The following is an 18,570-nucleotide window of genomic DNA, read 5'->3' as shown; positions in this document are numbered from 1 at the left end:
GAAAATAATTTTAAGAGAGTAAATATCTTTACAATTACATTAAGAATGTTCGAAATGAGAGGTATTATTGTCCCTTCTGTGAATTAGTCACGTTATTGTTGAAGTCTCGCGAGACTGGAAATTGGAGCGTAGTGCAGCGTGATTTGCCGAGTGTGTGAACCGAGTGAAGTTATTTGTATTATCGAGGAGGGAGGACGGTTAACAGTGCAAGGGGGTGTGTGTTTGTGGGGCAGTGCGCTCAGTGTGTATGATCCAGCAAGCTGGCGGAATTCAATATGGCATCCGGCGAAACGCTGTATATAGAAACGGATGGCTCCGAGATGCCGGCGGAGATAGTGGAACTTCATGAAATAGAAGTAGAAACGATTCCCGTGGAGACTATTGAGACTACGGTGGTCGGCGAAGACGATGATGACGAACACCAACCTATGATCGCCCTACAACCGCTTGATTCAGACGACCCAAGTCAGGTTCATCACCACCAAGAAGTAATTCTTGTCCAAACCCGAGAGGAGGTTGTCGGCGGGGACGACTCAGACCTCCATGCGGACGATGGATATGAGGATCAAATCCTTATTCCAGTCCCGACTCCCGGGGCCGAGGATGAATATATCGGTCAGACTCTGGTTACTGTTGCAGGGAAAAGCTCCATAGGGCGGATGAAGAAGGGGGGAGGCAGTAGTGGAAAGAGAGCGGGCAAAAAAAGCTATCTAAGTGCTGCAGAAGCTACCGGAAGAAAATGGGAGCAAAAGCAAGTGCAAATAAAGACACTGGAAGGAGAATTTTCCGTTACGATGTGGGCATCAGGTTAGTGTGCCCTGTCTTGTTGAAAGTGTTTCCATCGGTTATCTGTCTGTTTGTGGTGTTCCTAGCCTACAAAGCAAGGCCTTGCAGGGCGTTGTCCTTCCGCGCTAGCGCTGTTCCAAAAGTAGTCCGTGAGAGAAGCGTCTGGGGTGAATTTCAAAGTGTTTGGGAACGAAAGAGCTTGCTGTAAGATGGAATTGTTTTTGTTTTGACGGGAGGCCATGTTTTTAGGTGTTGATGGGCGCCGCCATATTCCCCGAGTCAAGTATGGCGGCCCGAAAAAATGGCGATGGTTCGGCCGGGGGAAGATGGCGGCGGTTGCAAGTGCAAGAGCGCTGCTGGTGCAGATTAATGCAGGCCTCAACTGCGTAGTCGAGTAGTTAGCTGGCTTGCTAACAGTTAGCTTACCCCGGAGCGTCAGCAGGGAATGGCCCGATAGCAACATGCTGAAGCGTCGATGGTGTACTAGCTAATACACTCAAATGCATTGGATGTCCGCTGCTCTTCACAAATATTCCATTATAACGTTATTGCACTCACACAGTTTAGGTTAATTGCCTGTAGCATAGCATTGAATAGCGTCATATGTAACGTTGTATTTGTACTTTCACCTATATTTTAGTTGTTAGCTAACATTACATTTTATACCGAACTAAGCTAAATAACGTCAGGGACGTTGTTTCGTATCAATGTGATAATCATCACGCTAGCTAAATAACTAAAGGTACGACAATAATCGTTATTTATTGACATAAGTCGATTTTCTTATCGCACAATAAGTGCACCGGCTACTTAGCCACCATTGCAGTGGACAACTGCAATTAGGTAACGATATTCCGTTAATCCCAAGTAGATGGTGAACTATAGAGGTTAGCTAACGTAGCTAGATAGGTGCGCTGCAGCTTCGAATGCGTTCACTTCCCTCAGAGAACAGCGAGTATTAGCTGTGCAGCGCTGAAACATCGAGCAAGGTAGCTAGCTAGTTTTGAATGCAACATAAAAAAACGTTCGTTTGACTTCTGGCGAGTTCAAGATGATCTCTTCTGACATATCTTAACTCTGCCACCCAGCTCAGTAAGTAATTTCAATCGTTAGGGAAGTTCTGACAGGGGGTGGTTGTTAGTAAACAACAGTTTGCAGTGAGTGGTTCATGTCGCGCCACCTGGATCGCATGAAGACGTCTGGCGTGCTGTCAGACAGAAGAGTTTTCTCACCGTGATTTGAAATGTACGGCTCTCCCAGCTTTAACAGTTAATATAGTTCTAAAGATAACTATATTAATTTCCACGCCCCACGACCGACCGTTTATAGTTGACTGCTCAGGAAACGTCATGCAGTTTCACGCTTTGTCTATTGGCGTTATCACATTATTGTTTCTTTACTTACTTACGTACTTGTGTGAAGTCAGTGTACTCTAGGTTTTTCAACACGGGGACCGGCGACCCCTAGTGACCTGTCAAAGTACTGCAGGAGGGCCCTAACTAACCGAATTGCCCAAAAGCATCGTTGAGCAAACACTGTGGTAACCGTGGAGAGAGAGAGTCGTAAACGATAGTCTCTCTATCATTTATCAACCGTAGTTGTTCAACGACTCTTTGTGGAAATGCAGCCCTGGGTTGTTATCCTAATGTTAGGTTCTTTGGCCATCACGGATGTCTGTACAAATCGTAACAAATAACAAACATGTCTGAGCTGGGCGTCATTAGCTCTGTGTATTACTCTACCAGTTAGTTTTCTATTTGAACTTTCTTGAGGTCTACGGCCCTGCAGAGGGAGCTCTCTACTGCCTTATAGAGGTTTCTACTGCCTTATAGAGGTCTACGGCCCTGCAGAGGGAGCTCTCTACTGCCTTATAGAGGTCTACGGCCCTGCAGAGGCAGCTCTCTACTGCCTTATAGAGGTTTCTACTGCCTTATAGAGGTCTATGGCCCTGCAGAGGGAGGAGGAGGAACTAGATTCCAGATGAGAGTAGTGTGCCTCTTTGGAGGAAGAACTAGGTTCCAGATGAGAGTCGTGTGCCTCTTTGGAGGAGGAACTAGGTGCTGTCAGAGGGAAGCAGTCAGCCAGCTTTGACACGGGTTTAATCTCAGGGTTAAGTCCTGTATATGAGTGGTCTCAGGGTTAAGTCCTGTGGCTCTATGACTGATCTCAGGGTTAAGTCCTGTATATGAGTGGTCTCAGGGTTAAGTCCTGTGGCTCTATGACTGATCTCAGGTTTAAGTCCTGTATATGTGTGGCTTTATGAGTGATCTTAGGATATCTTTGACCTGCGGTTGCTGCGTGTTTGACTTCTGTCTCCTGTTGTTGTTGTTGTTGTTGTTGTCCTTGTGCTAGATGACAAGAAGGACATCGACCATGAGACGGTCGTGGAGGAGCACATCGTGGGGGAGAACTCTCCCCCGGACTACTCGGAGTACATGACGGGGAAGAAGCTCCCGCCGGGAGGCATCCCCGGGATCGACCTCTCCGACCCCAAACAGCTGGCGGAGTTCGCAAGGTGAGGGGTTGGGAGCAATCCGACACACACACACACACACACACACGTATTCAGTCACACAAATGCAGTTTTAAATTTTTACACTGTAAACTATTAATGGTTAAATGATAACAACCCCTGTATACAGAAGGTTGTTTGATGATGGGTTTGAATGTTAAGTGTGTGGTCTGCCCCTAGTGTTCAGGAGCAGTATGGTTCCCCTTTAGTCAACCTTTGACCGCTCTCTGGGCCTGTTGTGTGTGTGTGTGTGTGTGTGTGTGTGTGTGTGTGTGTGTGTGTGTGTGTGAGCGCGCGCATGTTGTGTCTTTAGTCCCTTCAGTGAGGTTACCAGCCCCCATAAGTCCGATCCGCGCTGGTAAGTGTGTGTGTGTGTGTGTGTGTGTGTGTGTGTGTGTGTGTGTGTCCACACGGGCTGTGGGTGATCACTCACTTTCTAAAGAAGTAAAGGCTCACAAAACTGACTCTTCGGTTGTGGTGATCTAGAGATTGTTCTTCACACTGGGTTCTCACTCTCAATGGCCGGTTTAAAACACTAACGTTGGATCACAAACTGTCATTATGTGTCACAAGCTGTATGTGGAGAGGGGAGTACACACAGGTGGAGAGGGGAGGACACACAGGTGGAGAGGGGAGGACACACAGGTGGAGAGGGGAGTACACACAGGTGGAGAGGGGGTGGAGAGGGGAGGACACACAGGTGGAGAGGGGAGGACACACAGGTGGAGAGGGGAGGACACACAGGTGGAGAGGGGAGTACACACAGGTGGAGAGGGGGTGGAGAGGGGAGGACACACAGGTGGAGAGGGGAGGACACACAGGTGGAGAGGGGAGGACACACAGGTGGAGAGGGGAGGACACACAGGTGGAGAGGGGAGGACACACAGGTGGAGAGGGGAGTACACACAGGTGGAGAGGGGGTGGAGAGGGGAGGACACACAGGTGGAGAGGGGGGGACACACGGGTGGAGCGCTTGTGTTGTGACATGGCACTCGTATCACGGTGTGCTAAATCAGTGGTTGTTCCGGTGGTGATGGCTGAAGTGTTGATGCTGGTGATCAGGGCTACATCACCTGCGCCTGATGGGACACAAACATGTTTATATGTCACCTGTCTGATGGGACACAAACATGTTTATATGTCACCTGTCTGATGGGACACAAACATGTTTATACGTCACCTGTCTGATGGGACACAAACATGTTTATATGTCACCTGTCTGATGGGACACAAACATGTTTATATGTCACCTGTCTGATGGGACACAAACATGTTTATATGTCTGGACTGAGTAGCACTTCAGTGCCAGCGAGAGACCAAATGAAAGTACCTAATTACGAGCACCGTTACAAGCTGCTGTGGCGGCGATTTGTGTTTTTTAATTGCAGTAAAGCACCCCTCGCTGCTGTAAAGCACCCCTCGCTGCTGTAAAGCGCCCCTCGCTGCTGTAAAGCGTCCCTCGCTGCAGTAAAGCGTCCCTCGCTGCAGTAAAGCGTCCCTCGCTGCAGTAAAGCGTCCCTCGCTGCTGTAAAGCATCCCTCGCTGCTGTAAAGCATCCCTCGCTGCTCACTCATTCTCCTCTCAGTGGCGTAACGCTGCGTCACTAGACGCTCCCGCCGACTGGTCCTGATGTGGCCGAGGTGCGGTGTGGAAGTGGCTTGCCCTAAGGTCATGCCTATCTTCTGGTGGTGGTCAGATGAAGTGGACGGAGGTTCAAACAGGAAGCTGGTGTCTCATAGACGCCCTTTTGGTCTTGCGATGACCCCTGCTTGGGAATGAAGACTTCCTGAATTCTCTTTTTATGGTTCATTATGACAGGAACTGTGTAAATATATGGTTCATTATGACAGGAACTGTATAAATATATGGTTCATTATGACAGGAACTGTATAAATATATGGTTCATTATGACAGGAACTGTATAAATATATGGTTCATTATGACAGGAACTGTATAAATATATGGTTCATTATGACAGGAACTGTATAAATATGTGGTTCATTATGACAGGAACTGTGTAAATATGTGGTTCATTATGACAGGAACTGTGTAAATATGTGTGCATGTTCCGGTGGATGTAAATGTGAATTTATAAGTGAGTTTTTTTTATTTTCTGTCTGTTGCCCCAGGATGAAGCCACGGAAGATCAAAGAGGACGATGCGCCCAGGACGATAGCGTGTCCTCACAAGGTAAACCTGGGGGACCTTTGACCTTCGACCTTTAACCCGCTGCGGTAGTCTTCTCTGCCACACTGTGGCTCGTACGAAACAATCAGTCTTATCTTAAACTGGCTTCATCAACTTATCTCTACGTATAATGTGTCAGAATATATATATGTGTGTGTGTGTGTGTCAGAATATATATGAGTGTGAAATAACAGTCTTACTTTTCTGTATATATGTTCTGTATATATGTTTAAAAAAAAAAAAGTCCTCTCCTCAACATCACCAATAACATAAGAGCGTCCGGGACTGATGGGTGTAACCTCCAAATCCTTCCCCTCCGCCCTGTTTGATGGGTCTAACCTCCAAATCCTTCCCCTCTGCCCTGGACTAAACGCATGGTAGTTGTTCAACGACGCTTTTGGGAAACGCAGTCTTGGTCGATTGGTGTAACCTCCAAATCCTTCCCCTCTGCCCTGTTTGATGACTGTAACCTCCATATCCTTCCCCTCCCCCCAGGGCTGTACAAAGATGTTCCGGGATAACTCGGCGATGCGGAAGCATCTACACACCCACGGGCCCCGTGTGCACGTGTGTGCGGAGTGTGGCAAGGCCTTCGTGGAGAGCTCCAAACTCAAGCGGCACCAGCTGGTACACACCGGAGAGAAACCCTTCCAGGTGTGTGCGTGCGTCTGTGTGAGTGTGTGTGTGTGCGTCTGTGTGTGTGTGCGTGTGTGTCCGTCTGTGCGTGAGTGTGTGCGCGTCTGTGCGTGAGTGTGTGTTAGTGAATGCACATGCGTATGTGAGGGAGTGTGTGTTAGTGAATGTGCGTGAGTGTCTGTGCGTGCGCGCGTGTGTGTGCGTCAGTGCGTGAGTGGGTGCGTCTCTGTGCGTGCGTGTTAGTGAATGTGTGTGTGTGTGTGTGTGTGCGCGTCTGTGCGTGAGTGTGTGTTAGTGAATGCACATGCGTATGTGAGGGAGTGTGTGTTAGTGAATGTGCGTGAGTGTCTGTGCGTGCGCGCGTGTGTGTGCGTCAGTGCGTGAGTGGGTGCGTCTCTGTGCGTGCGTGTTAGTGAATGTGCGTGTGTGTGTGTGCGTGTGTGTCCGTCTGTGCGCGTCTGTGCGTGAGTGTGTGTTAGTGAATGCACATGCGTATGTGATGTGAGGGAGTGTGTGTTAGTGAATGTGCGTGAGTGTCTGTGCGTGCGCGCGTGTGTGTGCGTCAGTGCGTGAGTGGGTGCGTCTCTGTGCGTGCGTGTTAGTGAATGTGCGTGTGTGTGTGTGTGTGTGTGTGTGTGTGTGTGTGTGTGAGTGAGTCTGCACGTGAGTGTGTCTGTTTGTGTTCACTTTGTGATGTGCGTGTAGATCTGAGGATTGATTGTGTTGCAGTAACATTGTTTGTGTAGAGGACGGTATTGTTTATAGTTTCTGAACTAAATGCATTCATATTTTGATGTAAATAACATCAGATCTCAGTCATACGTATAAAACCCAACTCTCTCTCTCTCTCTCTCTCTCTCTCTCTCTCTCTCCTTGTGCCCCCCTCTGTCCCTGGCCCTTACCCACGATGCAGTGCACGTTTGAGGGCTGTGGGAAGCGCTTCTCTCTGGACTTTAACCTGCGGACACACGTGCGCATCCACACGGGCGACCGCCCCTACGTCTGCCCCTTCGACGGCTGCAACAAGAAGTTCGCCCAGTCCACCAACCTCAAGTCTCACATCCTCACACACGCAAAAGCCAAAAATAACCAGTGAGCCTACTCCCCTCCCCCACCCCCCACCTCTCTCTCTCTCTCTCTCTCTCTCACACTCTCTCTCTCTCTCTCTCTCTCTCTCTCTCTCTCACACATTCTCTCTCTCTCTCACTCTCTCTCACATTCTCTCTCTCTCTCTCTCTCTCACACATTCTCTCTCTCTCTCACTCTCTCCTTCTATCTTGTTCCCCCACCTCTCTCTCACTCTCTCTCACACATTCTCTCTCTCTCTCTCTCTCTCTCTCTCTCTCTCTCTCTCCTTCTCCTTCTGTCTTGTCCCCCCAACCGTCCTGGGAGTGACTCAAGGACGTCTTAACCCCAGCGGCCCTGTAGACATTTTGATAACTTATACAAAAGTGGGCAAGAGACTCAAAAGGAAAAAAGAAAGTTCATCTTCTGCATTCTCCCCCCCCCCCCCCCCCCCCCCCCCTCAAGCCCTTCTGCCCCCCCTACTCAGAGACTGGCACACTGCCAGGGGCCTGGGCACCATGGAAACCACCTCTGACCCCTCCCGCCCGCCCGCCCGCACTCACTGTATGGAACTGGTGGACATTTGTCAAGCTGAGCGTTTTTGTCACCTTCCTCTGCCTTGAGGAAGAGGGTGAGGAAGAGGATGATCTGCGTGTGGACTGTTACTGTGCTCAAGTCTGTGTTCACTTTTCACTGGTTTGTGGTTTGTATTGATTTTGTGTGTGTGTGCGTGTGTGTGTGCGTGTGCGTGTGCGTGTGTGTGTGTGCGTGTGCGTGTGTCCTCCCCCTCAGCATAGATGGCATTGGCCTTTAACTTAGTGACTCATTGCTCTTGTAGTGTGCATATTGTACACTGCCTTCCTCTCCCAGGATATGAGGTAAGGGTGAGACCCGTGGTCACTCTCTGTCGCTCCAGACAGGATATGAGGTAAGGGTGAGACCCGTGGTCACTCTCTGTCGCTCCAGACAGGATATGAGGTAAGGGTGAGACCCGTGGTCACTCTCTGTCGCTCCAGACAGGATATGAGGTAAGGGTGAGACCCGTGGTCACTCTCTGTCGCTCCAGTTACTCCTTCGCAGGTGGTGGAGGTGTTCTGTGGCGCGCTTCAGAAGAATCCTTAACATGTAAAAGATTTTTATTTTTCTTACGTCTCTCCTCCTCCTCGTCTCCGTGTGTGGATGACCTCTGACCTCTGGCCACCGTCTGATGTAACTGTACAAAATGGCTGGTGCTGAGATCATGTCGGTGTAGACCGCAGTGTTAGAGCGAGTGGAAACTGCACCCTAAGACCCTTCTCAGCTAGACATGAATTGCTTTTATTTTGTTTGTTTGTTTGTTTGTTTGTTTGTATGTTTGTCCCCGTATTTTTTCCCGGGGAGGGGGTCTGGATAAACCCATGCTAGTTCACTTCCAGTCCATCAGTTGAATGACTGTTGAATCAGTTTTTCCCATTTTTCTTTGTTAGAATGTATTGTAAAGGCATCGACCATGAAACCTTCTTTGTTAATACTTTACTGACACACTCATGTACTTCAGTGACTACCATTAAAAAAAAAAAAAAAAAAAAAGACATGGAGACATGGTCCCAACTGTTTCAGCCTTGTCTGCGCGCAGCAGCTGTAGCCTGTCAAGTCGAGCTCCGCGAGACAGGCTCTGACGTGACAACCATGTGCAGCTCCGACAACCCAAGCGCGCGCAGCCAGCCAAGTCTGTCCCGTTCCTCCTGAGCCAAGCCGACACGTCACGATGGCAGACGATCGCAAACACATCGCAATGAATCAGGTATGTCTGAAACAATATCGCGCGGTAAAAGCGAAAGTATCCTTCGGCTGCCTGGCTGCCTGCCGCGTGCCTCCAGTGGGGGACATGTGAATATCTGATTCCCTGAGCACCCAGAGGAAGCACGCCAGCGCCGACCACTGCGCTGTGGCTGCTGTACTTGCTGTGTCTTGACGGGTGGTTCCAGCCATAGCGGGGCCGTGGTGAGCGTCACTGTCGGTGCTGTAGGAAGATTTGCAGACAAGCAGTGGAAGGAGTTATCTATGGGCCTGTTCCAGTCTATCCCCTACCCGCTTCTGCTCTGTTTGCCATATTAAATGCCATACTGAGTGCCAAAAACAAATAACAGAAGTGGAAGGAAATTAGGAAACCAAACACTCCAAACAGCGACTCTTCGCTGATGCAAGTTCCACAAGCACGTGCAACAGTTGATTCTTGTCGTGCGTTACCTGTCGGTTGTTTTTTTTCCTGGCTACATTTGTTTATGAAAGAGTGATTTAAAGCGTATTAGTGATGACTGATGTTAGCGGCTAAACCCACTTAGCCTGCACGAGCTTGGGCCAGAAGGTTTGTTTGCCGCGAGGGTAACACTTCATACGTCACAGAACGCCGCAGGAGGACTATCCGTGTGGCGACTGCTACACTGGTAATGGATGCGCTCCTTAGTTGGCAGCTCTGTATCCGTGTGGCGACTGCTACACTGGTAATGGATGTCTTCGCTGTGCTGTAAGATCATTTGTATGTAGCCCACTGACTGGAGCTGGTCCGGATACGCCATACAGAAAAGGTGATTCGGCGATTTACCGACCTCTACGGGGGAAACCCGGTGCAGGCATGCACATCATCATCAATCTAAGCGCAGTGTGGCTCATTTTATGGTCGGAGGTTGTGTTCAAAAAAGAAAACACACACAGCCTAACGGGGAAGACAGTCCTGACGGAGTTGCTTTAGCTTCAAAGTCGTAGCCTAATTAACCAATAGCTGGGGCACACAGCGTAGAAATCCCTGGCTGTGCATAGAGCTAAAGATTGGCTCACTGTGCATAGAGCTATAGATTGGCTCACTGTGCATAGAACTATAGATTGGCTCTGCCAACAGGCTCTACTTCCCTGGCTGCCCCCAATAGGTCTCATGATCCTGTAACACATGGCGTTATCAGTGGACCATTTCACCGTACTCCCAAACGAGAGTTAATTAATATTTTGAGCAGCTTCAGTGAACCCCCGCTAGCGGTCCTTCCACGCCGTAGCAGCATGCGCTGTCCGAAGTGCTGAATTCCCACACAGCTCCGCCCGCCGTGCCGTGGCCTATAGCTTTTAACCCGACCGCATAAAGAATCTATACAGTCGATTAACAGATTCGCCGTGGCACGCATGGCCTGCTTTATCAGATCCACTGGTTTCTATATATATAGACATGTATATGTAACTCATTGCGTACTGCAAAAGGTGTTGGGTATCAGTTTCCACTCTAAGTGCAATTCGAAATTAGAAACTGATCTGTCGCTCCGAAAAAAATATGCTACTAAGCCAAGTGTGTGTGTGTGTGTGTGTGTGTGTGTGTGTGTGTGTGTGTGTGTGTGTGTGTGTGTGTGTGTGTGTGTGTGCTTTAATATAGTGCGGTGTGTTACTTAATAAATCCTAACGTTGTATGCGGTGCAGGTGGATTATTGTAGCTCTGTATATTTAGAGGCCACACAGTTATCCAAAATGATGCCCTGTGGTCAAGAAGACGGTGCGTGTTAACTGTTAACTCATTTTCACTCAGTGAACGACCGTCCAGGACCAGCCAAACATAATAATAGATTTAGTTGGAATCTGTTTTGGCTGCTGCGTTGAAGAGGGGTTTTGCAGGGAAAGCTCAAATCTGGTCCCGCAGCACAAGGCGAGGATTCGTGTCTCGGTGCTGCGCGCGCCGCAGCGTGTTTGTTTCATCTGAGTATTCTCTTAGATGAGCATGAATAACAAATAGACCCCCCCCCCCCTCTCTCTCACACACACATACGCACGACTGAGGTTGGGCAGTGTGGATAGCTGTGTGTGTGTGTGTGTGTGTGTGTGTGTGAGCCAGACGTGAGGTTAGGCGTGTGTGTGTGTGTGTGTGTGTGTGTGTTGGGCCAGAGAGCTCATGCAGAAGAAAAGGAATAAATATGTCCTCCTCCGAAAGCCTATATGTTGTGGAGGCCCACGCTTTCCCAATATTTAATGCATTCGGAAAAGTATGTCAACATTGTTTAAAACGCCTGTTAGTTATAAATGCAGCGGCAATTCCCGCGAGGCAAAAGTCCGAGTATGTTAACTCAATGTGTGTGTGTGCGTGTTCGTGCGCGTGCGTAAACATGGTATGCTAAACACGCGCGTGTGCCTTGCGATGTGGGCCCGAACTGAGTCGGAACCCGTAGACAAGTCCGCTTGGGTGGCCAAGCATCAGCTGCTTTCTGCATAATTTATTCAGGCAATTGGTTGTTTCTACTGACAAGGGCAGGCGAGCGCGGGTGCGCGTGCGGTACTTGTTATGCACGTGGTGTCGGTCAGGCTTACAGCACCTGCTGCATTTAATGGGCTTATTTATGAAGCCTCTCCATTTGCGCTGCTCACGGCATCATATAGAGCTGAGACTTCAGCTCTGTAACCCCCGCTGGGCACGCGCAGAGCAGGGCTGAGGCTGGCGTGTTTACCATCATAGGTGGAAATCGTTTGTATAGGGCACCGTTCAGTTTACAAACTAATGCCCATATTAATATTAAAGGCCTCGTAGAGATGCACCTGTATTCGTATGTTCAAATGTTTTTTATACGTGTATTTTAACGTTTATGTCTTTTGGGATGGGATTTATGTCTTATGAGGAGTGTGTGAGAGAGATTGAATGCTTTTTGTGCGTAACAGTCGGTGACGTGTTTTTTGTCCGTTTCTAATGCAATCGCAAGCGGAGAGCGTAGATCACATCACCGATGCTATTTTCATGCAGAAATATGTTACCAAGGTAACTGAGAGACGAGAGCTTGCGAGCTGGCACCCTTGGATCCCGTTAAGGCGATGTGAGAGAGGCCAAATATGCAACACACACGGCAATGATTGATTAGGTCTTTTGATGATAAGATGATTGCGTGTCCTTTGACGCCGTTGAAATGCCCTTAACGTCAACTCGCATTGATATCTGAAAAAGTTATCATTAATATCTGCATATCAGCATTTCAATTTAGGCAGTTGTATCTTCTTCTAATATTGAAGCCATAACTCAATGAATGCCATGACTGATTGTCGTAAGACAACAAAGGCCAATGATTTCTATTGGATTTCACTGAAACGGTGTCGCCTAACAGGTTCACAAAGATCAGTGATATAAAATTGAACTGAGTTGAAGCAAAGCGCAGGTGGATTCAGACACACAACCCTTGCTAATGCCCTGATGGTTTGAACACACCTTTAACCCTAACCCTAGATACGCAACCCTTGCTAATGCCCTGATGGTTTGAACACATATTTACTGTGTCAGCAGCGGTGCAGAAGAGTTCACTTATTTCATTATGGTTGGATAATATAATACCCCTAAAGCAGAAAGAGAGGGAGATAGAAGGAATAGAGAGATATATATCTTCTGCTTCTGATACCTTTAGAAATACTTCTACTGTCTCGTTGTTTTTGTGACAATGACAAATAAAGTACTTTGAACTTTGTACATCATGGGCAGAACAAACCGGCTTGAAAGTTGTTTGTTATAAAGTGCGAGTGTGTGTCAGATAAGTTGCTTTAATTGTATCTAGCACACACTCACACACAGACACACACACTTTCTAGCATTGCCTGCTCAACATGTCTGCTAAATGTGCGCAGTTCCCCGCTGGCTCTTCATGTTTACCTCTGTGCGTTTGCAGGCCAGCCGGAGGCTCCGTGTAGTGTTTATTTAGGCTCATCCTCGATGGTTTCTAGCCTGCGGTTTCTCAGAAAGAGCAGTCTGATCACATATGATATTAAAGTATAGCTAAACAGCCGGCCCCTTTAATAATGCATGTAGACCGGAACTGCTTCTGCATAGGCCAACTTGATAGTTTATGTGCGTGGAAAAATATTTATTTCCGACATAATTCCCATGACACTTTCCGTTCCAATTATGGAAGACGGGAACAACTCTGCTACAACTTCTGTTTAAGAGTAATTCATCTAATTGAGAAGGTTTGTAGTGCGCATGGGTAGTGAAGGTTTGTAGTGCGCATGGGTAGTGAAGGTTTGTAGTGCGCATGGGTAGTGAAGGTTTGTAGTGCGCATGGGTAGTGAAGGTTTGTAGTGCGCATGGGTAGTGAAGGTTTGTAGTGCGCATGGGTAGTGAAGGTTTGTAGTGCGCATGGGTAGTGAAGGTTTGTAGTGCGCATGGGTAGTGAAAGCTTCCTTGTGCATAATGACAGACTGTTCGTTCCCAGAATGCAGTGTGAAGGTGTAGCAAGAATGCTAATGTTTAATTGTATAGTGGTGTTTATAAAATGTTAATGTTAAATGTTTAGTGGTGTTTATCCTCTTCAGTACCCGCTCCAGCACCACACCACAACCGACGACAGGCACTTGAATGGGGTGCTACGCCAGAGACTACAGGCACTGAATGGGGCGCTACGCCTGAGGAAGACTACAGGCACTGAATGGGGCGCTACGCCAGAGACTACAGGCACTGAATGGGGCGCTACGCCTGAGGAAGACTACAGGCACTGAATGGGGCGCTACGCCAGAGACTACAGGCACTGAATGGGGCGCTACGCCAGAGACTACAGGCACTGAATGGGGCGCTACGCCAGAGACTACGCCAGAGACTACAGGCACTGAATGGGGCGCTACGCCAGAGACTACAGGCACTGAATGGGGCGCTACGCCAGAGGCACTGAATGGGGCGCTACGCCAGAGACAGCAGACCACAGGCACTGAATGGGGCGCTACGCCTGAGACTACAGGCACTGAATGGGGCGCTACGCCAGAGAAAGCTAAAACACAAACCGTACAGTCATTTTCTACAGTTTGTCAGGTATTGAAGTAAATAGACACAGGTGCACAGGGTCCTTGTCGTTTTAGTGGCAAAAACAATCAGTTTACTTTGGCGTGCTGGCTTGCCTCAAAGGATACCGCCGTTTTGCAGTTGCCTGTTTTAGCACTGTAACTCAATACTAGGTGCAGGCAGCCGGAGCCAAATATTTGTTTAAAAGCCACCTTTCCTTTGCTTGCGATAATTATGATCTGTCAGGCAAGGTAGTCCCTAGGCGAGAAACACTCCCAAAACTATTTTGGGCAAGTTTGCAACAACAAAGCAGACACAGTAACGGAAAATGACAGCTGAGGCTTCCACACCCCCCACAAGCAGTCCTCAGTCAGTCGCTCTATCTCAGGAATCAGTCGCTCTCTCAGTCCTCAGTCGCTCTATCTCAGTCCTCAGTCGCTCTATCTCAGGGATCAGTCGCTCTATCTCAGTCCTCAGTCGCTCTATCTCAGGGATCAGTCGCTCCATCTCAGGGATCAGTCGCTCTATCTCAGTCCTCAGTCGCTCTATCTCAGGGATCAGGCGCTCTATCTCAGGGATCCGTCCTTAGTCGCTCTATCTCAGGGATCAGGCGCTCTATCTCAGTCCTCAGTCGCTCTATCTCAGTCCTCAGTCGCTCTATCTCAGGAATCCGTCCTTAGTCGATCTATCTCAGGGATCAGTCGCTCTATCTCAGTCCTCAGTCGCTCTATCTCAGGAATCCGTCCTTAGTCGATCTATCTCAGTCCTCAGTCGCTCTATCTCAGGGATCAGTCGATCTATCTCAGGGATCAGTCGCTCTATCTCAGTCCTCAGTCGCTCTATCTCAGGAATCCGTCCTTAGTCGATCTATCTCAGTCCTCAGTCGCTCTATCTCAGGGATCAGTCGCTCTATCTCAGGGATCAGTCGCTCTATCTCAGGGATCAGAGTGAGGGTCTGCTAGCGGGCGGCTGACATTGACGCCAAATCCCATTTCTTATTTTTGCCCATACCCCACTCAAAATAAAGCCGTGTTTTTTTTAAATCTCCTCCTATGGAATGGGCCAACCCAGTGTAGTCCGGCCGATACGGATGTCAGCACTGCACTGACACCAGATGAGCAGGGAAACGGCAGAACATTTGCTGCTGGATAATGTTTCACATTTCAAAGGCTACACGGGACATGGAAATAACTGAAATAAAAACTCAAAACCGAGTGGGCACTGAAAAAAGAAAGGGAATGGAATTGGGCCTTAGACACAGATTGGTGCAGTTGGGCCTTAGACACAGATTGGTGCAGTTGGACCTTAGACACAGATCGGTGCAGTTGGACCTTAGACACAGATTGGTGCAGTTGGACCTTAGACACAGATTGGTGCAGTTGGACCTTAGACACAGATTGGTGCAGTTGGACCTTAGACACAGATTGGTGCAGTTGGACCTTAGACACAGATTGGTGCAGTTGGACCTTAGACACAGATTGGTGCAGTTGGACCTTAGACACAGATTGGTGCTGTTGGGCCTTAGACACAGATTGGTGCTGTTGGACCTTTTGTCGATGTTTCTCTTTGAAACATGAATCCATAGGCTTAGCGCATAGATTCATCATTTGAAGACAGGTGATTGGCAGTGGAACGCGGGGGAGGACACTTGATTGGCAGATGGGGGTGGCTAGGCCTAGTAGTGGGATACCCGTCTGATCATTCTTAGGTGTGTGTGTGTGTGTGTGTGTGTGTGTGTGTGTGCTATTCTACCCGTCTGATCATTCTGAGGTGGTTGAAGGTGAAAAAAGAAATGACTTATTGCAGTATGAACTGTTTTGAACGCATTAAACTAATCTAAACTTGAGGTGTGTTAATCAACTAATCGAATTCCATCAAGTGGCCTTCTCCATTACCAAGCAGCAACTGGCTCATTAAAAGGCTATTGGTGTGTGTGTGTGTGTGTGTGTGTGTGTGTTTGTGTGTGTGTGTGCTATTGGTGTGTAAGTCACTGCCTGGAATGCCCGAGTGTCCAACTGAGTTCTATGTGTTCCATAGTGTGTGTGTGTTTGTGTGTGTGTGTGTGTGTGTGTGTGTGTGTGTGTGTGTGTTGGTTGGGATTCTCCCCATAGAAGTGTTCATTATTAATATGTCCCTTTTGGCCAACTTAAGACCGCCACATAGGCTACCGTGCAAAACAGTTGTTAAGTATCAGGATTTAATGAGGCAGGGAGGAATAACCACATGTGTATAAATTAATACATCTTTCATCCATTCCATGGCGATTTGGAGCCTCTTTTAACAAGACAGCTTGTTAAATACTGCATTTTCATGCTGACGGCAGTGTGTAGACCAGACCTCGTGACAGGAGAGACGCTGGGATCCTGTAGACCAGTGTGAGTGTGTGTGTGTGTGAAAGGAGAGACACTGGGATCCTGTGGACCAGTGTGTGTGTGTGTGTGAAAGGAGAGACCCTGGGATCCTGTAGACCAGATCTCGTGACGGGAGAGATGCGGGGATCGGCTTGTCAGAGAACATGGTCGTATGAATGAATGGATGACCGTTCGCCAGACAAACTCAACACCGGAGTTGAAGCTTCTGTTGTGAGAGGGTTTTGTGTGTGTGTGTGTGTGTGTGTGTGTGTTGTGAGAGGGTTTGGGGTGTGTGTGTGTTGTGAGAGGGTTTGGGGTGTGTGTGTGTGTGTGTGTGTGTGTGTGTGTGTGTGTGTGTGTGTGTGTGTGTGTGTGTGTGTGTGTGTGTGTGTGTGTGTGTGTGTGTGTGTGTGTGTGTGTGTTGTGAGAGGGTTTGGTGTAGCTGGTCCCCGACCGTGCCGCTGAGTGGCGCGACGAGTCCCCGCGGTCCGCTGTGTTCACAGGCAGCTTGTGTAAGCATCCCGGGGAGGAAGATTCCCCCAAGACTTCAATCGCCTCTTTCATCGCCCGAGTGCTGCTTCCCTTTGAACCAACTGAGGAAACTCTAAAAGCACGGGCTCACGCAAGGACCCCTTTCCGTTTCCAGCCCCTCCCTCTCTCCCACCCCTCCCCCTCTCACACCCCTGCCCCTCTCCCACCCCTGCCCCTCTCCCACCCCTGCCTCTCTCCCACCCCTCCCTCTCTCCCACCCCTCCCCCTCTCCCTCCCTCTCTCCCACCCCTCCCCCTCTCACACCATGTCTCAGAAGGAAACAAGGAATAATTGCAGCATCACCCTTCTCCATGCCGCAGGCTCTTGCCAGAGGATATGCAACATTATTCTCCTGTAATAAAGCAGAAGCACACGCGAGGTGTTGCTCACAACATGTGTGCTTTTTTATCATTTCTGAAAGAGACGTCTAAAAACAGAAGTGTTTCTGCTGGTCCTCGGGTAGGCTGAGTGGTGGTAATAATAATAATAATAATAATAATAATAATAATAATAAACTTTATTTATATAGCACCTTTCATGCAAAAGAATGCAGCTCAGTGCTTTAATCAGTGGTAATGGTTTGTTTTCCTCGTGTCTGTTTCAGAGCTGGGGGGTTATTCATGACCCTGAGTGAACACAGCAGCGTTATACTCCACAGGAAAAGAGAGTGTGTGTGTGTGTGTGTGTGTGTGTGCGTGTGTGCGTGTGTGCGTGTGTGCGTGTGTGCGTGTGCGCGTGTGCGCGTGTGCGCGTGTGTGCGTGTGCGTGTGGTTGCAGGCTGGGGGGTTATTTATGAACCTGAGTGAGCACAGCAGCGTTATACTCCACAGCAAAAGAATGAGCATCATTTGTTGGTTTTTGACGGTATCTTTATTGTATGCTGGTATGAATTAAACATTAGGATCAGCAAATGATGTCATCCTTCTCAGTCCCGGTTTGACTGCGTGTAGTCTGTTTCTATTTGGCTGTGTCCAGACAACAGACAGTTACCATAAAACATCCCTATAATAAAATGACACTTAGATTACAAAATGAAATCTCTTGCCTGATATACTTACTTACACAAAAGCCATTGCCCTCTGGGACCCAAAGGAAATCACATTCATCATACTGTCAAATATGTCAGGTTTATTGATTGATCATACTGTCAAATATGTCAGGTTTATTGATGTATAATAAACCTTGAAAGAGCTGCGTCCAGAAAGCTTATTTGGATTGATAAAAAAGAGGATTGACCGTTTTGTGCCTGGTCAAATGTGCTTCATCCACATGTGTGTGTGTGTGTGTGTGTGTGTGTGTGTGTGATATATCTGATCGATGTGCTTCATCCACATATGTGGTATATCTGATCGATGTGCTTCATCCACATATGTGATATATCTGATCGCCCCAAACAGAAAGATAGTTTGCCACCATGACACACATGAGCAGACACATACTGGGGTCTAATGCAGTAGCTGCAAAACAGCATCAACACAAACGGATATTCATGTGCTTTACACGCTTTTAACATATTTGTACAGGAAAATGGAGTATGTCTTAATACAAAGCATTAATAGAATTTCTTCCAATAATATATAGGAAAGATGTGTGTGTTTTTTTTTTTTTTCTTCCTTTTAAAAATCGTTATTTATCTTTTCTTCCAATGCTTCCTTTTGACTCCAATGGAAGCCGGCTGGCCCTTAAGGATGGTGTGTGTGTGTGTGTGTGTGTGTGTGTGTGTGTGTGTGTGTGTGTGTGTGTGT

General features: G+C 48.1%; 1 protein-coding gene and 1 long non-coding RNA gene across 5 annotated transcripts; both read left to right on the top strand.

The window, feature by feature from the left end:
* Positions 1-121: 121 nt before the first annotated feature.
* Positions 122-7,297, top strand: LOC116223751 (transcriptional repressor protein YY1-like). 4 transcript variants are annotated; one of them, XM_031581600.2, is made up of 6 exons: positions 122-807; positions 3,139-3,301; positions 3,612-3,656; positions 5,422-5,488; positions 5,981-6,139; positions 7,035-7,297. In XM_031581600.2, exons 1-6 carry the CDS (start codon positions 276-278, stop codon positions 7,215-7,217), a joined length of 1,149 nt encoding a protein of 382 aa, XP_031437460.1. In that variant the 5' UTR covers positions 122-275; the 3' UTR covers positions 7,218-7,297. The 4 variants fall into 4 exon arrangements, with proteins under 4 accessions (XP_031437460.1, XP_031437462.1, XP_031437461.1 ...); XM_031581601.2 differs by having other exon boundaries at positions 124-807; positions 5,428-5,488; XM_031581602.2 differs by lacking the exon at positions 3,612-3,656 and having other exon boundaries at positions 123-807.
* A 477-nt stretch (positions 7,298-7,774) lies between these two features.
* On the top strand, positions 7,775-8,755 carry LOC122133511. The gene is made up of 2 exons (XR_006152825.1): positions 7,775-8,064; positions 8,115-8,755. It is a non-coding gene; the product is annotated as an uncharacterized LOC122133511 (long non-coding RNA).
* Positions 8,756-18,570: the final 9,815 nt, after the last annotated feature.

The sequence above is a fragment of the Clupea harengus genome, chromosome 15 (assembly GCF_900700415.2).
Source record: "Clupea harengus chromosome 15, Ch_v2.0.2, whole genome shotgun sequence".
Lineage (NCBI taxonomy): Eukaryota > Metazoa > Chordata > Actinopteri > Clupeiformes > Clupeidae > Clupea > Clupea harengus.
Note: the sequence above shows the minus strand (reverse complement) of the source record. Positions and strands in the feature narration are given on the sequence as shown.

Coding starts and splice junctions, on each gene's coding strand:
- LOC116223751 (XM_031581600.2), top strand. CDS start 276: ATGGCATCCGGCGAAACGCTGTATATAGAAACGGATGGCTCCGAGATG. Junction 3,302..3,611: donor CAGCTGGCGGAGTTCGCAAG/GTGAGGGGTTGG, acceptor TTGTGTCTTTAG/TCCCTTCAGTGAGGTTACCA. Junction 6,140..7,034: donor CCGGAGAGAAACCCTTCCAG/GTGTGTGCGTGC, acceptor CCCACGATGCAG/TGCACGTTTGAGGGCTGTGG.